The sequence below is a fragment of the Silurus aristotelis genome (genome assembly GCF_946808225.1).
Source record: "Silurus aristotelis genome assembly, chromosome: 29".
Lineage (NCBI taxonomy): Eukaryota > Metazoa > Chordata > Actinopteri > Siluriformes > Siluridae > Silurus > Silurus aristotelis.
The window spans coordinates 2,575,193-2,594,357 of record NC_139602.1 but is presented as its reverse complement, the minus strand read 5'-3'; the positions used below and the strand labels follow the sequence as shown (position 1 = coordinate 2,594,357).

The 19,165-nt window shown below is 41.9% G+C and overlaps 1 protein-coding gene across 2 annotated transcripts in view; it reads left to right on the top strand.

The window, feature by feature from the left end:
* Positions 1 to 19,165, top strand: part of hmcn1 (hemicentin 1) — an 84,966-nt gene that overhangs the window by 59,468 nt on the left and 6,333 nt on the right. For both annotated transcript variants that reach the window (XM_083534922.1, XM_083534921.1), the window contains exons 55-97: positions 307 to 420; positions 522 to 709; positions 1,373 to 1,469; positions 1,561 to 1,722; positions 1,812 to 1,925; positions 2,924 to 3,126; positions 3,216 to 3,297; positions 3,412 to 3,543; positions 3,771 to 3,920; positions 4,000 to 4,159; positions 4,900 to 5,024; positions 5,125 to 5,308; positions 6,240 to 6,337; positions 6,421 to 6,699; positions 7,026 to 7,222; positions 8,526 to 8,607; positions 8,684 to 8,820; positions 8,953 to 9,094; positions 9,679 to 9,823; positions 9,920 to 10,047; positions 10,351 to 10,507; positions 10,622 to 10,743; positions 10,912 to 11,076; positions 11,362 to 11,469; positions 11,640 to 11,777; positions 11,915 to 12,049; positions 12,152 to 12,421; positions 13,357 to 13,547; positions 13,748 to 13,961; positions 14,394 to 14,528; positions 14,749 to 14,939; positions 15,051 to 15,132; positions 15,234 to 15,503; positions 15,598 to 15,768; positions 16,108 to 16,278; positions 16,481 to 16,651; positions 16,744 to 16,914; positions 16,999 to 17,169; positions 17,378 to 17,548; positions 17,702 to 17,848; positions 17,988 to 18,125; positions 18,651 to 18,772; positions 18,885 to 19,122. In XM_083534922.1, the coding sequence (XP_083391048.1) occupies positions 307 to 420; positions 522 to 709; positions 1,373 to 1,469; positions 1,561 to 1,722; positions 1,812 to 1,925; positions 2,924 to 3,126; positions 3,216 to 3,297; positions 3,412 to 3,543; positions 3,771 to 3,920; positions 4,000 to 4,159; positions 4,900 to 5,024; positions 5,125 to 5,308; positions 6,240 to 6,337; positions 6,421 to 6,699; positions 7,026 to 7,222; positions 8,526 to 8,607; positions 8,684 to 8,820; positions 8,953 to 9,094; positions 9,679 to 9,823; positions 9,920 to 10,047; positions 10,351 to 10,507; positions 10,622 to 10,743; positions 10,912 to 11,076; positions 11,362 to 11,469; positions 11,640 to 11,777; positions 11,915 to 12,049; positions 12,152 to 12,421; positions 13,357 to 13,547; positions 13,748 to 13,961; positions 14,394 to 14,528; positions 14,749 to 14,939; positions 15,051 to 15,132; positions 15,234 to 15,503; positions 15,598 to 15,768; positions 16,108 to 16,278; positions 16,481 to 16,651; positions 16,744 to 16,914; positions 16,999 to 17,169; positions 17,378 to 17,548; positions 17,702 to 17,848; positions 17,988 to 18,125; positions 18,651 to 18,772; positions 18,885 to 19,122 (6,768 nt within the window). The remainder of the gene's footprint in view (positions 1 to 306; positions 421 to 521; positions 710 to 1,372; positions 1,470 to 1,560; positions 1,723 to 1,811; positions 1,926 to 2,923; positions 3,127 to 3,215; positions 3,298 to 3,411; positions 3,544 to 3,770; positions 3,921 to 3,999; positions 4,160 to 4,899; positions 5,025 to 5,124; positions 5,309 to 6,239; positions 6,338 to 6,420; positions 6,700 to 7,025; positions 7,223 to 8,525; positions 8,608 to 8,683; positions 8,821 to 8,952; positions 9,095 to 9,678; positions 9,824 to 9,919; positions 10,048 to 10,350; positions 10,508 to 10,621; positions 10,744 to 10,911; positions 11,077 to 11,361; positions 11,470 to 11,639; positions 11,778 to 11,914; positions 12,050 to 12,151; positions 12,422 to 13,356; positions 13,548 to 13,747; positions 13,962 to 14,393; positions 14,529 to 14,748; positions 14,940 to 15,050; positions 15,133 to 15,233; positions 15,504 to 15,597; positions 15,769 to 16,107; positions 16,279 to 16,480; positions 16,652 to 16,743; positions 16,915 to 16,998; positions 17,170 to 17,377; positions 17,549 to 17,701; positions 17,849 to 17,987; positions 18,126 to 18,650; positions 18,773 to 18,884; positions 19,123 to 19,165) is intronic.

Genomic DNA, 19,165 nt, shown 5'->3' with positions numbered 1-19,165 from the left:
TCTGGACTGTTTCATGTGCTTTCTACATTTTACACAATTACAATTTCTACGTCTCGTCATCTTCCAGTGATGTTTTTCTGCTCCTAAACTTGCTTGCCACTCAAAACACCTCATTGCCGAATCATGTCAAACATCTGTTTCCTGTGACTGTGCGTGCAGCCTTGTGCTGCCATCTGTTGGCGTGTTGCAGAACTATTCTCGAAACTTTCCGCTACATCCTTGTATCGGTATGCTCCTAAAACATTCTCTTGTTCTTCAGTTGCTCTAAAACATTCATATTGTGTTTTTATTACGTTTCATGCACAGGCGGTAGAGTGCTACAGATCCCCCGAGCTCAAACCGAGGACTCTGGAAGATACACGTGCGTGGCTGTGAACGAGGCCGGAGAAGACTCAGTCCAGTATGATGTTAGAGTCTTGTGTACGTAATTCTGAGAAAAAGGATGTAGCAACATATGGAACCTCTCCAACTGTTGGCTGTTGGCATCTGACTGAGGGGTTTGTGTGTGTTTCTGCATGCAGTGCCTCCTTCTATCCGTGGAGCTGACCGAGACGTTCCTGAGGACGTGACGGTGTTGGTGAATAAGTCCACGCTGTTGGAGTGCCATGCGGATGGAAGCCCTGCTCCTAAAATCAGCTGGTTTAAAGATGGCCTGGTTTTAATCCTGGATAGAACACACACTCTGCTGTCAGGCGGCAGGACGCTGCAGGTGAGACGCACTAAAGGGATATACACAATTGTACAGGACGTCTTTGAAGGCAGTAGAATGAAACCGAACTTGTTCCAGCATCACAGTGCCCCTGTGCACATAGCGAGCTCCATGAAGATATGCTTCATATGGTTTGGAGTAGAAGATCTTCTGCCATAGAGCTTAAACCCTATAGTGGTAGCTTAGTGGTTAAAACATGTGACCTTCCAATTAAAAGTTCTAATCCCAGCAGCACAAAACTCCCCCTGCTGGGCCCTTGAGCAAGGACATTAACTCTCAACTGTTTGGCTGTAATTTGGCCATCCGCCAAATGCTGCAAATGTGAACCCTATTAAACAAATTCAAATTTAATTTGTCAATCTTCTTAAAAGAAATCTGTAGATATGCCAAAAAATATAAAAAATGCTGTGCACAAAGCGAGCTCCATGAAGATGCGATTGGAATGCTTTGGAGAGGAAGATCTTGGTCTGCTATAGAGCGCCATTCCTTCCGAACACCCTTGTGGCTGATGAACATACTTTAAAATCTAGTGGAACATCTTGTGAGGTGGAAGGAATTCGAAGAGCAAATTCAGACTATGACCGGGTGTTAAAGGATAATTAGGAATCATTTACTCTACATCAAAAAGGGTATAGGTGGACATACCGTGTTTTTGGGTTACAGATTTCGAACGCGCACGTGACCGATACAGGCCGCTATGTGTGTGTGGCCGAAAACGTCGCTGGAAGTTCCGAGAAATACTTCAGCCTGAATGTCCACGGTGAGTTTTTTGGCAATTCTGTGTATTACGGTTACATTTTTTGTTTGTTCAAGCTTTCCAGAGGTCTGATTCAATTTGCTGTGTGCTGTAGTTTCGCCTTCTATAGTGGGTGTAAATATGGAGAACGCAACTGTGGTAGTAAACAACTTCGTCTCTCTGAGCTGTGAGGCCACAGGATTCCCTCCTCCTACCCTGAGCTGGCTAAAAGACAGGAAGCCTGTACAGGCTAACAGCAATGCTCTCATTATGCCAGGTATAAATGTATACCCAAAAACTAAATATATGCTTATACAGTAAACATTGATATTGTGTGTGTGTGATGTCATTTTTTTCATCTTTCAGGTGGCCGTACATTACAGATCCTTAAGGCTAAAATGTCCGATGGTGGAAAGTACAGTTGCGTAGCCATTAACGCAGCAGGAGAGGCACAAAAGATCATCTACCTCACAGTTTTTGGTTAGTATACATGCATCCCTATGTACTGTATATGCAAGGAACGTTTGGCCAGATCTCATATCCTTTTGTATCCTGGAGCTCAGTTTAGAAGCTTGCATTGATAGAAACATGTCCCCTGAATCCAGTGTTCCAGTGGTGTCCTACCTGAATCAATCCACCTCTTAATATCATCACTATAAAACCAAGGCTATAGAAACCATCAATGTTCTAGAGAAAACGCAGTAGAACAGACAGGAATCTCATACAGTGTAAATGAAAGTCATTACAAAAGCAAATAACCCAATGAACACAATTGAACAAGTCTCCTTTCACTGGAGCCACAGCTGCACCTCCCTCATACATAATCTCTAGCAGAAGCATCGATATTCACCTCGTAACATGACCCCCGGGTTTTCTGTCCATTTTTTCTTTGTATTACGGTTTACCTGGGGATTTGAAATGGGAGCAAATTGTGTGTCTTGGTGCAAATTCTACGTTAAAGAAAATGCTAATGTTTTTGTGGCCGACCTTTTCCACACGATGGTCCAGCTTTTGAAAAAAACTCAACGAAAAAAGCAGCTTTAAAATTCACATTGATATATTTGAGCTTGTGCAGTTTGCTACAGATGTGGTTTGCGAGCTCTGACTAGTGCGCTCTCTGACCATCTGATTAAAGGATGTGAAAATCCGGATGTGATTGGACGCCTGCTAGATGGCCCCGGTGTCGCCAGCTCCAAATTTTATTGGTTAAAGCAAAAGCTTTAGGACACGTTGATTTCATGCCCCACTTTTAATTTTGAAAGGCTCACTGCAGATTTCTTTGACAACAGAAACACGTGATGTGATGGCTTCAACCTGATTGGATAGAAGCTCTAACATAACTATACACGACTTGAAGTAGCGCAAACTGAGATGATCAGAGTTTAGACCAGCATAGAAGACCATCTGGCCCTGATGGCCTCCCACTGCCTGAATCCCATCATCCAAAATGTGTGTGAAATTTTTCTTCTCTGCTACAGTTCCTCCCAGCATCAAGGACAGCAGCGGAGACTCACCTGTAGCGATCAGCGTGCGAGTGGGCAACTCGGTCACTCTGGAGTGCCAGTCTAACGCTGTCCCCCCTCCTACAATCACCTGGTACAAGAATGGACGTCTCGTCTCCGAGACCACTAACCTGCGCATCCTCGCTAATGGACAAACTCTGGAAATTAAACCAACAGAGGTGTGCGGAGTCGTTTTTTACTGTGTACTCAAGAACCACTGCCATATATGCAATTGTTTTTACAGTCATATATCTTCTCTGAGTTTCAGGTGTCTGATACTGGCTTATACGTCTGTAAGGCCAGCAACGTAGCAGGCCAGGTGGACAAGAACTTCCATGTTAACATCTATGGTTAGATAAGGGATTTGTTTTTACATCATATTATATGATAAACTTGCTTACTGGTTCATGTATGTGTAAAAACAGAAGCAATTGTGGATGCTAATAAAGTCTTTGTGTGATCAGTGCCTCCAAGTATAGATGGCCCTGCCGAGGAGAATGTGGTGGAGACCATCAGTAACCCAGTAAGCTTTGCCTGTGATGCCACAGGTATCCCGCATCCCAGCCTCACCTGGCTAAAGAATGGCAGAGTCATCGGTGAGAACAGCTGGATTCGATGGAGTTATGGCAATGAAGCTATTTTGGAGATCCGGAGATCATACTCTGAGATACTAGAGCTTATATACAAAATTCTTGGTTTCAGTTTTTAAAACCACATAATGGCTTGTAAAGTGCATTTAAGCTGTTTCTACAGGTGTTAAAATTAGCATCTAGAGTCAGACCTCAGTAATGGCTTCCCCAATGCTGTTGTTTTTGATTTCTAGAGAATTCCGAGTCGCTGGAGATGCACATCCTTTCAGGAGGGGGTAAGCTGCAGATCGCTCGCTCGCAGCTCTCCGATAGCGGCACCTACACCTGCCTGGCCTCGAACATTGAAGGCCAAGCTCAAAAGACCTACCATCTCACTATACAGGGTAAATATACAGCCGATTACAGCTTAACCAAATGCGTACTTTAGCTCTCAAATTCCATTCGTTCCATTTTTTCTTCTAGTGCCACCCAGCATCATTGGATCTGAGATGCCCGGTGAGACGAGTGTTCTGCTGAATGATAGCATTCAGCTGTTGTGCCATGCTAAAGGTACTCCAGCACCTACAATTCAGTGGCTGAAGGACGGAAAAGCTCTGAGCCGGACCGGCCTCGCGAATATCAGGTGTGTGTGAGACGAGTGTCTGTAGAAGCCTTCAAGTGCGATGTGACTTCAAGTTCAAATCCCAGCACTACCAAGCTGCCACTGCTGGGCCCTTGAGCAAGGCCCTTAAACCCTCAACTGCTTAGTTTTAAGTCGCTCTGAAGAAGGGCGTCTGACGAATGGCATAAATGTAAATCTTAATATCTCATTGCGTTACATTATTTTACACCCCACAGTCCATCAGTAATTGAAATAATATTTCCTTGTAGTATTAATGATCATCTTTCTTTATGCTGTTTCTCAGGCTGTGAGGAAGCCAGATGTTGCTTTAGTGGGATTCAGTTCCAGAATGGTGGTCAATTAATATTGTAATATCTAGAAATAATGAGATAATAAGGCATTATATCATATTTGACATAATATCTTGAAAGGACATGTTAAAAGATATCGCACAAACTTTTTTACAACAATACTGTATGTACTTCAGTGTGTCTTAATTTCACTGTTTAATAGATGGATGGATGGATGGATGGATGGATGGATGGATGGATGGATGGATGGATGGATGGATGGATGGATAGATAGATAGATAGATAGATAGATAGATAGATAGATAGATAGATAGATAGATAGATAGATAGATAGATAGATAGATAGATAGATAGATAGATAGATAGATAGATAGATCTTTTTATTCATCACAAATACATTATTTAATTTAAGCACAATATTGCATGTCTCTCTTCATTATCTCTCTTCAGAATCAGCCCCGATGGCAGTACACTCACACTAACCGCCACCCACACAACAGACAGTGGCAAATACACATGTGTGGCCACTAACATGGCCGGCGAGGAGGATAGAATCTTTAACCTTAATGTCTATGGTGAGTTAAACTTTCTGTCCTCAATAACGTAAATAATTAGACAAATTAATTAATCAATAGTGAGACCCTTTTTATTTTAAAACCTGCTTCATCTTCTCAGTCCCTCCAGTGATCCAAAATAACAAGGATGCACCTGAGGTGTTGACGACAATTGTGGACAGCTCAGTGAACATTGAGTGTGTGGCCAGTGGATCTCCTCCACCACAGCTCAACTGGCTGAAAAACGGCCTGCCCCTATCCGTGTCCTCGCACATGCGCCCGCTGTCTGCTGGACAAGTCCTCCGGTAAACACTTTCACATTATCCAATCAGAACCTGAACAGAAATGTAAGATTAAAGTGATTTTAGAAGTTGGAAAAACATATCACAGGTGTTGGAAAGCATTTTCTTGCAATCTATGTCTGGTAGACTGCTTGTCATTTTATTATTATTATTATTATTATTATTATTATAATTATTAATTATAATAAAACAATTTTTAAACATTAACTGTTTGCATTTTTTTAAACAATTTTTAATAAAAATCCCTGCTTTGTTTAAATAAAAAAATATAAAAAGAAAAAAGAATAAATAAAATTAATCCAATACACTTTTTTTATTATATTGATTTTAACTGAGTAATTGTTTAAACAGGCACAAATTTAATTGATTAAATTTAAAAAAATGCTGAAAAAGATTTTATTAAATAAAAAAAATTTTGAAAATAAAATGTTCTAAAGATGTTCTACTTAACCGTTTTACTTATTTTGCATTTCAGAAACACACAAAACGGTTATTTATTTATTGATTCAATGTATTTATTCATAAATGAATTCCTCCCTTCCATCATTTATTCATTCATTCACTCACTTGATATGCGGAATTGTCAAGATTTTCTCCTTTTAAGAGAAATTCTTTTAGCTGTACATAAAACACAAAAGAATTCATATCAATAGACTATCATAGAAATGTTGATGATGACAGGAAGTGGCAGCGATTTCACACATGCGCAGAATAAAACGGTGTTTCCGTTCAATTAGCCACAATGACACTGCGGTCAATGTGCGAGGCGGATACTAAACAAACTTGATATAAGTGATATATACTTAATATATTTGTGAGGAATCTCCGATTTAAACTATGTTTCCCACATAAAACAAAGATAAAATTTTACATATTTCTCTAAAACAGTGACACTTGTGTTTGATTGTAACCAACTACTCCTGGTGTTTGGCAGCATTGCACGTGTTCAGGTGTCAGACGGAGGAACGTACACTTGCGTGGCATCCAACCGAGCTGGAGTGGATAGCAGAAACTACAACCTACAGGTCTACGGTGAGATAGAATTAAAAAAGATTTTTTTGTGTACTGGCATCTGCGTCTTCCTTTGTAATGCTCTCTGGTTGTTGAATGTTTAGTTCCCCCCAGTCTGAATGGAGCAGGCAATACTGATGATGTGACGTTGGTGAAAGGGAGCATGGTTGCCTTGGTGTGTGTTTCCGATGGGACCCCAAACCCCTCCTTGTCCTGGATGAAGGAGGGAGCTGGTTTGACCACGGATTCCCACGTCACCCTGCTGAACCATAACAGCACTTTGCAGATCTCCCAGATCCAGGTGGACCACACGGGGCTTTACACTTGCATCGCTCGAAACCAGGCCGGAGAAGCCCGTCGCCACTTCAACCTCAAAGTGCTGGGTGAGGAACGGAGAGAGAATAAGAAGGAAAATAAGCAAGTACAGGAATCTGATGTGATAGTAGGCACCAAAATGAATAATTGACAATTAAAAAAGACTTTCAGCTGTCCAGTTTCTGTAAATCTGTGTCCGCTGTAGCTTCAGATTTATGTCCATGACTAAAAGAAGTAGAGTTTGATATGGTATCGTAGCCCATCTGCATTAAGGTTTGATATATTCTGCATTCCGACATGCTTTTGTATTCAGTACGGTTGTAAAGACTCTTAAGGCCTATTGAGGTCATCTGAAATGCAGGGCCATGACGATGTTCCTTTGCCCCTTTATCAGACCCACCCCTTATCAATGGCTCAGGATTCTCAACAGAGGTTTCTGTGGTGGTCAACCATGCCCTAGAGCTTGTTTGTAAAGCAGAGGGAATCCCTGCACCCACGCTTACCTGGGTAAAAGATGGACGGCCACTACCTCAGCTAGACAGCCTGAACATCCTCCGTGGAGGAGAAGTGTTACGGATCGCCTCTGCACAGGTCGGTCATTAACGGCTCAATCGGGGTTCATCAGTTTTTTCTTTCTTTCATAAAAGAAGGTCAAAAAAAGATCCAGTATAAAACGGAATATAAAACTGAAGCAGCCAATTGATACTTATGTTATACAGAATGTACCAGAAACATCCAGTTTACCTCTAACCATGACAATGACACTAGAGAATCCTTCCCAAAACTTATCCTTACATAAAACCTATATACATAATTTATACATAAATATTTATACCTTTCATAAACCATGCAGCCAGAAATACATTTATTGAGGTGTTAAGATCTTCTGAACAATTATAAGCTAGCATTCAGCAGTGTTTTTTACAACCCTTCCTTCAAAAAAAGTCTACAAATTGTGAGACAATTTCAGAATAATGTTCAACATAAAATTGCAAAACAGTTGAATCCCTCATCAATTATTGGGACATAATATCATCGCAAGTTCCAAAGACTCTAGAGAAATCTCAGGGAATTTGTAAGGAACATGGGCATTAACACCTCACAGAAATCTGTGAACATAGTTTGCCATGTCACCAACAAATGCAGGTTAAATCTTTATCATGCAAAGTAGAAGGCATGCGTGAACATGATCCAGAAATGGACCAGCAGCTTGCACATTTGGAAAGGATCCATCAATGCTGAATGGTATATACAGGTTTTAGAGCAACGAATGCCTCCATCCAGAAAATGACTTTTTCAGGGCCTTGTATATTTAAGTAAGACAATGCTAACTGCATACTGCATCTACTTTTAACATTAAAAAAAGCTCCAACTTCTTTTTATTTCTATGGCATTTTTAAACGTTACAATTTACAGGTTACATGGATGTTAAAGATTATCAGTGGCCAGCATAATAAAAGTAAGAAAATCCGAGAACTCATGGATGAAATCCCTGTCATATTTTAGATTTTAGTACACAAAAAAACAGGAACTGTGTAGGACAGTTCCAGTTTCATGTAACAAAAAATACAGCAAAGAACAGCCAGAACTGTTGAGGAACTTGAATTCCGTGTCAGACACATATGGGACAACTTTCCTCACACAAAACTTCAGCAACTGGTCTCCTCAGTTTCCAGATGTATATAAACAGAAGAACTTGATGCTACACAGGTGTAAATATGACTCTGTCCCAACTTTTTTGAGACCTGTTGCACCATCAAATCCAAAATTGCCTTATGCTTTCCTTAAAATGGTATATGGCCTCAGTTTTATTAACATTTATTTACAACATTTTTGGTATTGGTGTTGTATAATTATAATGTTAACTTCAATCTGTTACCACAAACATGTGCAGGTTGAGGACACTGGAAGGTACAGTTGTCTGGCAACCAGCCCCGCTGGAGACGATGACAAAGAGTTCCTGGTTCGAGTCCACGGTACGCTCATTATTATGGCATTTGGCAGGTCTTGAAATTATATACTGTCTCTGCAATATAATTAGTGTCTCCACAGTTCCACCCAACATTGCTGGCGAGAGCGGCGACCAGGACATATCAGTGCTTCAAAACAGGCAGGTAACGCTGGAATGCCGATCAGATGCTGTACCACCACCCACTCTGTCCTGGCTCAAAGATGGAGCTCCATTGAAGGTACAAAGATCAGTGCAATATCTAGATTCAGATCAGGCAAACTATAATGGCTTGAACGAAACAGAATTATGTACAATACAGCAGACTTGAATATGTATTTATATTTATTCTAGTTATGTTTTTTTTTCTCAGGCATCTCCACGGGTGCGGGTGCTATCGAGCGGCCGCTACATGCAGATCAATAACGCCGAGCTGGGAGACACTGGTCGCTACACATGCATAGCTAGCAATGTCGCTGGGGAAACAAGACGACATTTTAACCTCAGTGTGAACGGTGAATAATCCATGATGAATCCAGATTCATCTGGGTTAAATAACCCGTACCTTTATATGACTCGGGATTCATGAATCCTTCTCTTTATTTACTGGGATCGCTTAAGTCCTTGGTTATCTTGCTACTAACAACAACATAATATAAATATAAAGTGTAAAATACTCCATTAAGTTGTTCTTAGTGGTTGTTAGCAAGTAACTGTGGCAACAGTGAGTCCTTGTTAAACCATGTGAACTGTGGGATTCAGCAGATCTGTCGGACTCGTAGCATGTAGCAAAACAGCTAGATCCGATTTGGTAAATTCTAAGGATTTGTTGAGTGCCCTCTAGTGGAATTGTATGGCAAAACCAGGCAGAATCCAATCTCTATTGGTTACTGGTGCTTTTCTATCTATTGGTTTTAAATTATTTTTTCATATAAGTGAGTTCGAATCCCAGCCACACCAAACCAGCTACTCCTGGGCCCCTAAGCAAGGCCCTTAAACCTATAGCTGCTGAGTTGTATGAATAAGATAAATGTCACCCTGGATAAGGGCGTCTGCCAAATGCCATAAATGCAATGTGTGGGTGTTTTTTTATCTGCAGTTGCGCCCACCATAAAGGAAGGTCCTCCGGCTGTTTCTGTTCATGTGAACATGCCGGTGGTTTTAGAGTGTGTTGTTAGCGGGGTTCCTGCTCCGCGTGTCACCTGGAGGAAACACGGCACCGTTCTTGCAGACAACAATCCCAGGTTTGCAGCAGATTCGTTCCATATCACTCATTCCACATATTGAGTTCACTTTACTCAGTCCAGCTGGATTAATGGTTTGCATTCTTACTTAATCAGGTATAATTTAGCTGAGGATGGCTCTCTCCGTATTCACTCGGCTCAGTTGTCCGACACGGGTCATTACTTGTGCATGGCCACTAACCAGGCAGGGACCCAGCGCAAGAGAGTAGATCTGCAAGTGTATGGTGAGTGTGTTACACTTCACTCTGTAAATAATACCGAAGAAACAATATTTAGTGTCGACATGTTCTCTGCACAGATTATTTTCGGTTAGGAACGTTGTCAAAATTCTTTCAGCAATCTTTTAGAAAGCAAATAAAAGCTGGTGTTTTATGGGTTTGGGCACGTTAATACTATAATCGTTTCCGTATGTGTTTCTGAGAGTATGAATGGGTTTTGGCGGTGGGTTTGTTTGCTGTAGAGAAGCAGTTTATTAGATCCAACAGATCATCAATCCTACAATTTTATCTTCTTTTGATCTTCCTCAGTGCTCCCCTCAGTTGCTGAGGGTCCAACTAATGTCACAGTGACTGTAAACATCCAGACCACTCTGTCCTGTGAGGCCACAGGCATCCCCAAACCCACAGTCACATGGACCAAAGATGGTCGCCTTCTCAACACAGACCAAAACCAGAATATGTACAGGTTCAGCCAGGTTTTCTTCCTCTTTTATTGCCTCTTGGATACTTGATATGTACAGTATAAATGTGATATGTACACTAAATTATCATTGATATCGTGTATTGATTGTGATGATAGGCAGCTGTCTTCGGGATCTCTGGTCATAATAGCACCAACAATCAATGACGCAGCTCTGTATGAGTGCGTGGTGTCCAACGAAGCTGGACAGGACAGCCGAGCTGTCCAGCTCATGGTACATGGTGAGCACCCACCGTATTTTAATGAAATGGCGCTTGTCGCTGTGAAACAGCAAGACTTTAAAAGACTTCACAAGATTTTTTATTCTTTTATTACAAGTCCATGTCAGAGCTAATGCTGTAGAAAAATGACTTTGATATTGTCCAAAGCTAGCGTGTTATCTTCTGCAGTGCCACCTTCAATCGCCGATGAGGCTACAGAGTTGTCAGTGAGTAGACTGTCCCCGGTGGTGATCAGCTGCACTGCATCTGGATTCCCCACTCCTGTTCTACACTGGAGCAAAGACGGGAAGCAACTGAATATAGACAAAGAAGGCTATCAGATACTACCCTATGGTGAGATTTTACTTTGTTCAGAAGTAAATCAATCAATCAGTTAAATTAAGTGGTGCAAATACCATCTGAAGATCACGACTGATTTCATATCTTGACAATACCACAACCATGCATGGCCAGGAGCTTAGTAAGCTAATTTTAGCAAGCTCTCTAGGTAGGTGGAATGGCTTCCTTTTTACCTCACATCAACACTAATCAATCATTGGCTTCTTCCAGCTTGTGTATGCAGAAGATGGCAAATTGCCCTTTTCCACATTCAAATAAACACCATCTATTTTTTGTTAGGTGCTTTGGAGATAGTGGCTGCAGAACTGAGTCACTCTGGGCGTTACTCATGTGTTGCGAAGAACGCTGCTGGATCGGCTCATCGCCACGTCCAGGTCATCGTGCAGGGTAATCAGAAACTATTGTTATTGAGTAGGATTTCTATTTAAAGCCTCATGAAGTTGCCTTATTACCCTAGCTTTTATATATTTATATATAAATGTACTGTTTCCTTAAATAGTTTTTACCTAGCTACTGTACTAAGTGCATTACTCATTTAATATATTTTTTTCTAATAGAGCCACCAGTGATCCAAGCTCACCCATCAACCCTGGACGTGATCCTGAACAACCACGTGACCCTGCCGTGTCGTGCCTTGGGCACACCACGACCCACGATCACCTGGCAAAAAGAAGGCATCAACATCGTCACCACCGGTTAGAGATGGTTCTTCTTATACTTGGACAGATAATCATGTCTGACCTGCTTAATAAAATTGAGCTTGTCAGGGAAGCTTTTCGTTCACTTGCATTCATCGTATATATATTTTTTTCCCCTCACAATTCATTAATAGGAAGCGTTTTCACCATTCTGCCCAACGGCGGTCTGCAGATCTCACATGCCAAAGTGGAAGACACTGGTACCTACATGTGTGTGGCCCAGAATCCAGCAGGCACAGCACTGGGCAAGACCAAGCTTAGGGTGCAAGGTAAACTGGGCTGACTAATAATCTTTTTAAAACATCCAATGGTTTTATTACTGTAGTTATGATTTAAATCATTATATCATCATATACCCTTTCTTTTCATAGTACCTCCTGTAATCCGATCTAGCACTAAGTCCTACACGGTGGCTGTGGACGGATCCGTGACTCTGCTGTGCGAGACCGAGGGATACCCAACCCCGTCGGTCAGCTGGTACAAAGACGGGAAGGCGCTTCCTGAGTCTGTACATCAGCGAGTCCTTAGCTCTGGTTCTCTGCATATCGTTTTCGCCCAGCCAAGAGACACGGGCAAATACACCTGCACAGCAGCCAACGTGGCTGGAAGCCTCAGTCTGGAGATGAGCGTCACTGTCCTGAGTGAGTCGCACTGAGAGATAGACTAAAAAGCCTGAGAGAGTGAGGAGGCAAAAGAGAGGACAAATGTGTATACAGTATATACGAGGTGGTATCAAAAGGTTTTGAGGCTAGCTCTGTTTACAAGAAAGTACTAAATTTAAGATTCAAAATAGTCCCACAGCGCTCCAAACATTTCTGCCACTTCTGAAAAGCACCCTCTGCGATTCACGCTGGATCTCCGCAATTGTGTCAAAACGGAGATCTTTGAGCTGGATCTTCACTTTCGCCCAAATCTGCCGAGTAGGGTGGGTGGGGAAGTGAGATCATGTTTTATGCTGTGAAAAGAGCTCAGTGACAGGGTGTTCAAACTTGCTGCTCTCAAACCTTTTTTGATACTACCTTGCATATATATATTATTCACATGATTGTCATAAGTTAACTAAAATTAATTGCAGCTTAATCGCACATTTTAATCTGTTTTAAATGCCCCTTAAATTAATACTTTACAAGTTTTTAATAGTCTAATAAACATACGCATGAACAAACAGGGATGCTTTATGCAAATATATGTTTATTATTAGTGAAACCAAACTCAGCAAATGTTTTAAAGTGATTATGGTGTTGTAAATCACGTAAATAATTAGGACACCAGACGGAACTTTTGCTACATTTCCACACGGACGGTTTTATCAGTAAAACAAGTTTATTTATTTTTAAATACCTGAGAAATGAAAGGACGTTGTGAATAAATGTTACGTTGAAGGTTTTAATTTTGCCTATTTTATATTTATTTATTTTAATTTTATATACAAATAGTCAAGCAAGAAATATGCGCTGCATTAATTGTGTGGTATCAAAATAAGTGCCGTTAAAATAAATACAAAATTTAATTTAAAATATAAATAATTTTTTTTATTTCAAATAAAAAGAACTAACATGTCCACCTTCCCTCCCAGTACCTCCCACAATCCGCAAAATTGAGCCAGAGCTGTTAGTGGTGGAGAAATCTCGGGCACTGTTGTCCTGTGCAGCTGAAGGAGTGCCTCACCCTACACTGAGCTGGGAGAAAGATGGCATTGCTCTGACTGGCATGACAGGAGCTTACACCATCCTATCCTCTGGAGAACTGGTTCTGGAAAACGCTCAGGTCAGAGAATTCAAGCACTTTTTAACACACTTTCGGCTGCTTCCATAAAGGGTCGCCCCAGCGGATCATCCATCTCAACCTTTTTTCAAAACAACCACCTGCATGTCTTCCCTCGGCACACCCATAAACCTCCTCAAAGCACTCAGGCTGTTAATACATCTAGTTAAGACGTGATTGACTTGCTTTCTTTTGGTCTACAGCCTAAGGATTCCGGCAGTTACACGTGTGTGGCCACCAACACTGTGGGCCAGCACAGTCAGACGATCGATCTGTATGTGCACACACACCCAGCATTCACTGAGATCCTTGCAGATATGGCTCTTAACAAGGGAGAGCGCCTCTTACTGGCTTGTGGAGCCACAGGCATTCCCCCACCCAAAATCACTTGGGCTTTCAACAATAATATCATTTCTGGTGAGAAAAAACACATATTCCTCTTTCATCAAACGTGATATATTTATTACTGTGGTGAACAAAATAGTAATTTTTTTTTAGTCCAGTTAGTTATATGCTTTCTGATTTCTTCATCATAACTTGAAAACATCGTAAGTCGAGAGCTTACCCAGGAGTTTTAAAGAATGGTGATCAGGATGGTGTCATATACTGTCATTTTTGGTAATAATTTAACAGACTACAGGACATAATTTAGCTAAATTCCAACCATCATAACTTGGAAACTACCTCTATACTATTTTTGTATTTACTGTATACGAAAATATATGCATGAATAATAATGGTAATATTTGTTTTTTCTAATGCTGAACTTTAGTAAAATATTAATACAGTAATAACATTACACGATTAGCTCGCTGAAGTATTGAGCATAGTGCTTTTTTCTGCTTCTAGCTCATTACAACCATGCAAGTGGCCTAAGCGAGCTGGTGATTGAGCGTGTGAGCAAGGACAATGCCGGAACCTACTCCTGTGTTGCAGAGAACCGAGTTGGATCTATCAAATCTTTGGGTTTTGTCTATGTCAAAGGTGCCTGAAAACTGTGCTTAGTCACTTTCTTTGTCTATAAACATATTAGACAAGATGTAGTGCCCAATATATGCTTCATAAAACATTCAGTCTTTACAAAATCTTGTAATTTTCATAGATGGAAATGGAAACAACAGCAGTTTTCGTGGTATACATTTGAAATTGTTCAAAAAATCTAAATGTTTCAAGACTTGCTCAAGAAAATACTTTATTTATCCAGAGCCTCCTATAATAGATGGAGACGTCCATTCGAACCATATCGAGCCTCTAGGTGGGAACGCCATTCTGAACTGCGAGGTACGAGGAGACCCTCCGCCCACCATCCAGTGGAGCAAGAAAGGCATTAATGTCCGCGTCAGCAGCCGCATCCGCCAGCTAGATAACGGTTCTCTTGCACTCTACGGCACTGTGGTACTGTAACTTGGCACTTTTCGTTAACATCTTTTGCACCCTGTGTATTTAGAATAAACAAATTTTTATTGAAATAAAATTGATAAATTTGAGTTTTTTTTCTTTTCTCAGAGTGAGGATGCAGGGAGCTATGTGTGTGTAGCTACAAATGATGCTGGAGTTGTGGAACGTACCGTCACACTCACCTTACAGAGTAAATACACATGCAAAGTGACCCCACACTTCAGAGCACACATTTGCAGTAAATGACAATAAAATGTTTTGTTTTATTATTCTAATGGCTGTTTACTTCAGGTTCTCCAGTCTTTACTGTGGAGCCAGTGGATACAGTGGTGGATTCAGGCTCCATCATAGTGCTAAACTGCCAGGCACAGGGGGAGCCCACACCAGTCATCGAGTGGGCCCGCAATGGGCGGCCCGTGCTGGCCAACGACCGCATTGTGACACTATCCAACGGCTCCCTGCGGCTCAGCAGTGCTCAGAAAGAGGACACGGCTGATTACGAGTGTGTTGCCCGCAACCGGATGGGCTCGGCACTGGTGCACATGGCCCTCACAGTGCGTGGTAAGATAGCTGATTGTATATTTATAATTGTGATGTTAGAAATCCATTTTTCTATTGCATTTCGACATTCGGATATACTTCTTACACATGGCAGTTCATGGGGGTTTCTCTGAGTGGATGGAGTGGGGTGCCTGCAGTGTGCCTTGTGGGTTGGGAGTTCAAAGGAGGCTAAGATGGTGCAACAACCCTCAACCTGCTAACGGTGGCCGGCCCTGCTCGGGCTCCGATTCTGAGACCCGCAGCTGCCATGGCAAACCCTGTCCAGGTTAGTCTTTTTGTGTCAGTTCGCATCTCAAGAATCAATTAGACTTATGTGTCTAGTTTCTGTATCGTAAATAATGACTTCAGGACATGCTGCTATCGGATTTTATGTCTGGCCACAGTCTGGTTTTTTCTGCGACCATGCTCCTTTAAAGTGCATGAGGTAGAAAGAGGCCAGTTTATATGTCTTTTTTAATGCAAAGAAATACAAATCAAGTACAGATTGAAATATTGTTTTTGACTCGATCCCTGCTGTGACTTAAGATTTAGTACTAGAATACTTAATAAAACCAGGTCCTGGAAAACATTGATGAGTTTACATGGTGTGTGTATGTGTGTATAGTGGATGGTCAGTGGTCAGAGTGGACCGCGTGGGAGGATTGTTCTCGTTCCTGTGGTCAAGGCAACAGGACAAGGGTACGGACTTGCAGCAAGCCTCCAGCACAACATGGAGGCAGGGCTTGTGAGGGCAGAGCCATAGAGGTCATCATGTGCAGCATCAGACCCTGTCCAGGTAAGTGAAATTTGGTGCATCTTTCTTCTTCTACACTTCACTAGTTTTAAGGAAAAGATGAATTAGTTTCGGCTGAATTTCTCCCTAGACAAATGGTTTATACCCTTTCAATACCATATAAATGTGGTTTGAGGCCTGGGTAGCCTTGTGTTAGCGTTGTTGTGTTGAATACATTAATTTGTTGTCTGTGTCTGTTTAATAGTGGCTGGGAACTGGGCGTCCTGGCTACAGTGGAGCCCTTGCAGTGAAACATGTGGTAAAGGCATGCAAACGAGAATCCGGCTGTGCAACAACCCCCCACCATCATTTGGTGGACCGACATGCATTGGAGTAGACACACAAACTCAAGTGTGCACAGAGAGGAACTGCCCAGGTAAGAACAGAGCTACAGAGGGACAATTGTAATATTTTAGACATAAATTCTGGTGCACTTATAAGAATTGTGCACCTTGCAATGGTTTGCAGTGGACGGAAAATGGTCGTCTTGGGTGAGCTGGGGAGCCTGTAGCGTTTCCTGCGGAGGTGGAACCAGACAAAGGACACGCCTCTGTGCGAGCCCTGCCCCCAAACATGGAGGAAGACAGTGTGAAGGAAACGATGTCCACGTTGACTTTTGCAACAATGAACCATGCCCTAGTGAGAGTTCACTTAAATTAAAATATGCATAGTTTGTGTATATCAATAGAACACTACATAAAGGTACCTCTGTACATCCAACAGTTCACGGTAACTGGGGCCCCTGGAGCACCTGGGGCAGCTGCAGCCGGACTTGCAATGGAGGACAAATGCGACGTTACAGAACATGTGACAATCCCCGACCAGCCAGTGGGGGAAGAGCATGTGCTGGAACTGATACAGAGATCCAGAAATGCAGCACGTCGAGCTGCCCTGGTAAAACTATTATACACTCAGAAAGTAAAGTAGCGGTGGCGGTTGATATGGAGGTTAGCATTAGACTGTCTGTTACAGAGCAATTGACTATCATTTAACCTCTTATCCAGAGCGAGGGCCTTGTTCAAGGAACCAGCGGTGGTAGTTTGGTGATACAATATAAGAATGTTCCATTATTATAATTGTTAACTTTTTGTGGTCATGTTAGTGGATGGTAACTGGAGTCCATGGCAGCCATGGGGTGAGTGTTCAGCCTCCTGTGGTATAGGGGAACGCACACGGGTTCGTATTTGTAACAATCCAGTTCCTACCAACAAGGGCCGCCCTTGCCCAGGAGACTCCACCCAACTGTCCAGGTGCAGCATCCATCCATGTCCAGGTAAATTAAAAGTTTTTAGTTTACCAGTTGCATTTGTATTTCTACAAATTGAAGAACTTTTTAGAGTTTTTTTCCATAATCAGTGAGACATCAGTTTTTACATGTACATACACCTCATTATGGCATTGGAATACATGCTACTTTGTTGCTCAGGTGGTCCTCAGAAGGCCAGAGGGAGCATTATCGGCACTATTAACGGCATGGAGTTTGGCATCGCATTCCTCAACGCGACGATATTCAACAGTCCGACAGGGGGGAGAGTGGTCCAAGCTTCTATCATCAACATACCTAGGAGCCTGGGTCAGTCAAAGAAAATAAATACGCATAATAAGAATCTGAGGACCTCACAATGCCTCATGCCACTTGTGTCTTCTTGAGCGGTTTGTATCGAGTATCAATTTTTTTGTTTAGATCTGATAAACTGTCTTTTATTACCCAGGTCCTGGTATGAGGAAACTGATCTCTCTTTTAAATCCCATCTACTGGACCACGGCGCAAGAGATCGGCGAGGCCGTCAACGGCCACACCCTTACAGATGGCATCTTCCGGCGAGAGACTCAAGTGGAGTTTGCAACAGGTAAAGACAAATTTCAAACAGCTGCTCTTGTAAGGTTTTCCCACAGTGGATCATCCGTCTCCATACAACTCTGTCCTCTACATTTGCCTCTTTTAAACCATCTGCATGTTTTCCTTGGCCTTCCTTTTTTCCTTCTATCCGGAGGCTTCAACTTCAACATTTATCTACCGATATACCCCAAGTCCCTGCTCTACGCATGAACAAACCATATCAACTGTGCCTCTCTCACCTTGTCTCCAATACATCCTGGTCCCTCTAATAAACTAAATTCTAATCCTGTTCTTTCTAAAACGCTCCATGAAAATTGTAGCATTTTTAACTCTGCCTCCTCCAGCACCACCTCCTGTCTTTTTGTCAATGCCTTACATTAGATATGTATCCAAAAGGCACTCGTAGATTCACCTTGAGTCAGCTGAACAAAAACAGTTTGATTTATAGATCAAAAGATATTATTTGTAATTTGTTGCAAAGAATGTGTTTCTCTGGAGATTTCTTTAGATATTTATGCTTGTGCACTTGTTTAAGGGGAGATCCTCAGGATGACCCATGTAGCACGGGGCTTGGACACAGATGGTGCGCTGCTGCTGGACATCGTAGTGAATGGACACATCCTCCAACTACCCTCCAACGCAAATATTGGCCTCAAGGTAGAAGCTCCACACAACAATTTTTTTAAAATAATATACTATACTTTGTTTATGAATGCCAGTCACCCAAAACATTTTTGGGACTTATGTAATTCTGTTTTTCCCACACCAGGACTATACAGAGGATTATATTCAGACAGGTCCTGGGCAGATATATGCTCTATCCACACGTATGTTCAGTGTAGACAAAGTGAGCGTGCCCTATTCCTGGAACCACACGATTTTATACGAGCCCTCCAAAGGAAAGATGCCTTTCCTTGTGCAGACCTTGCATGCATCTTCCATCAGCGCTCAATACCGCCCTCTGGAGGAGATGCTGGAGTTCACAATCTATGCCAGCATTTCCAAGGGTGAGGTGTACATGTATATTTAATGCAGCTGCATTACTTTGTA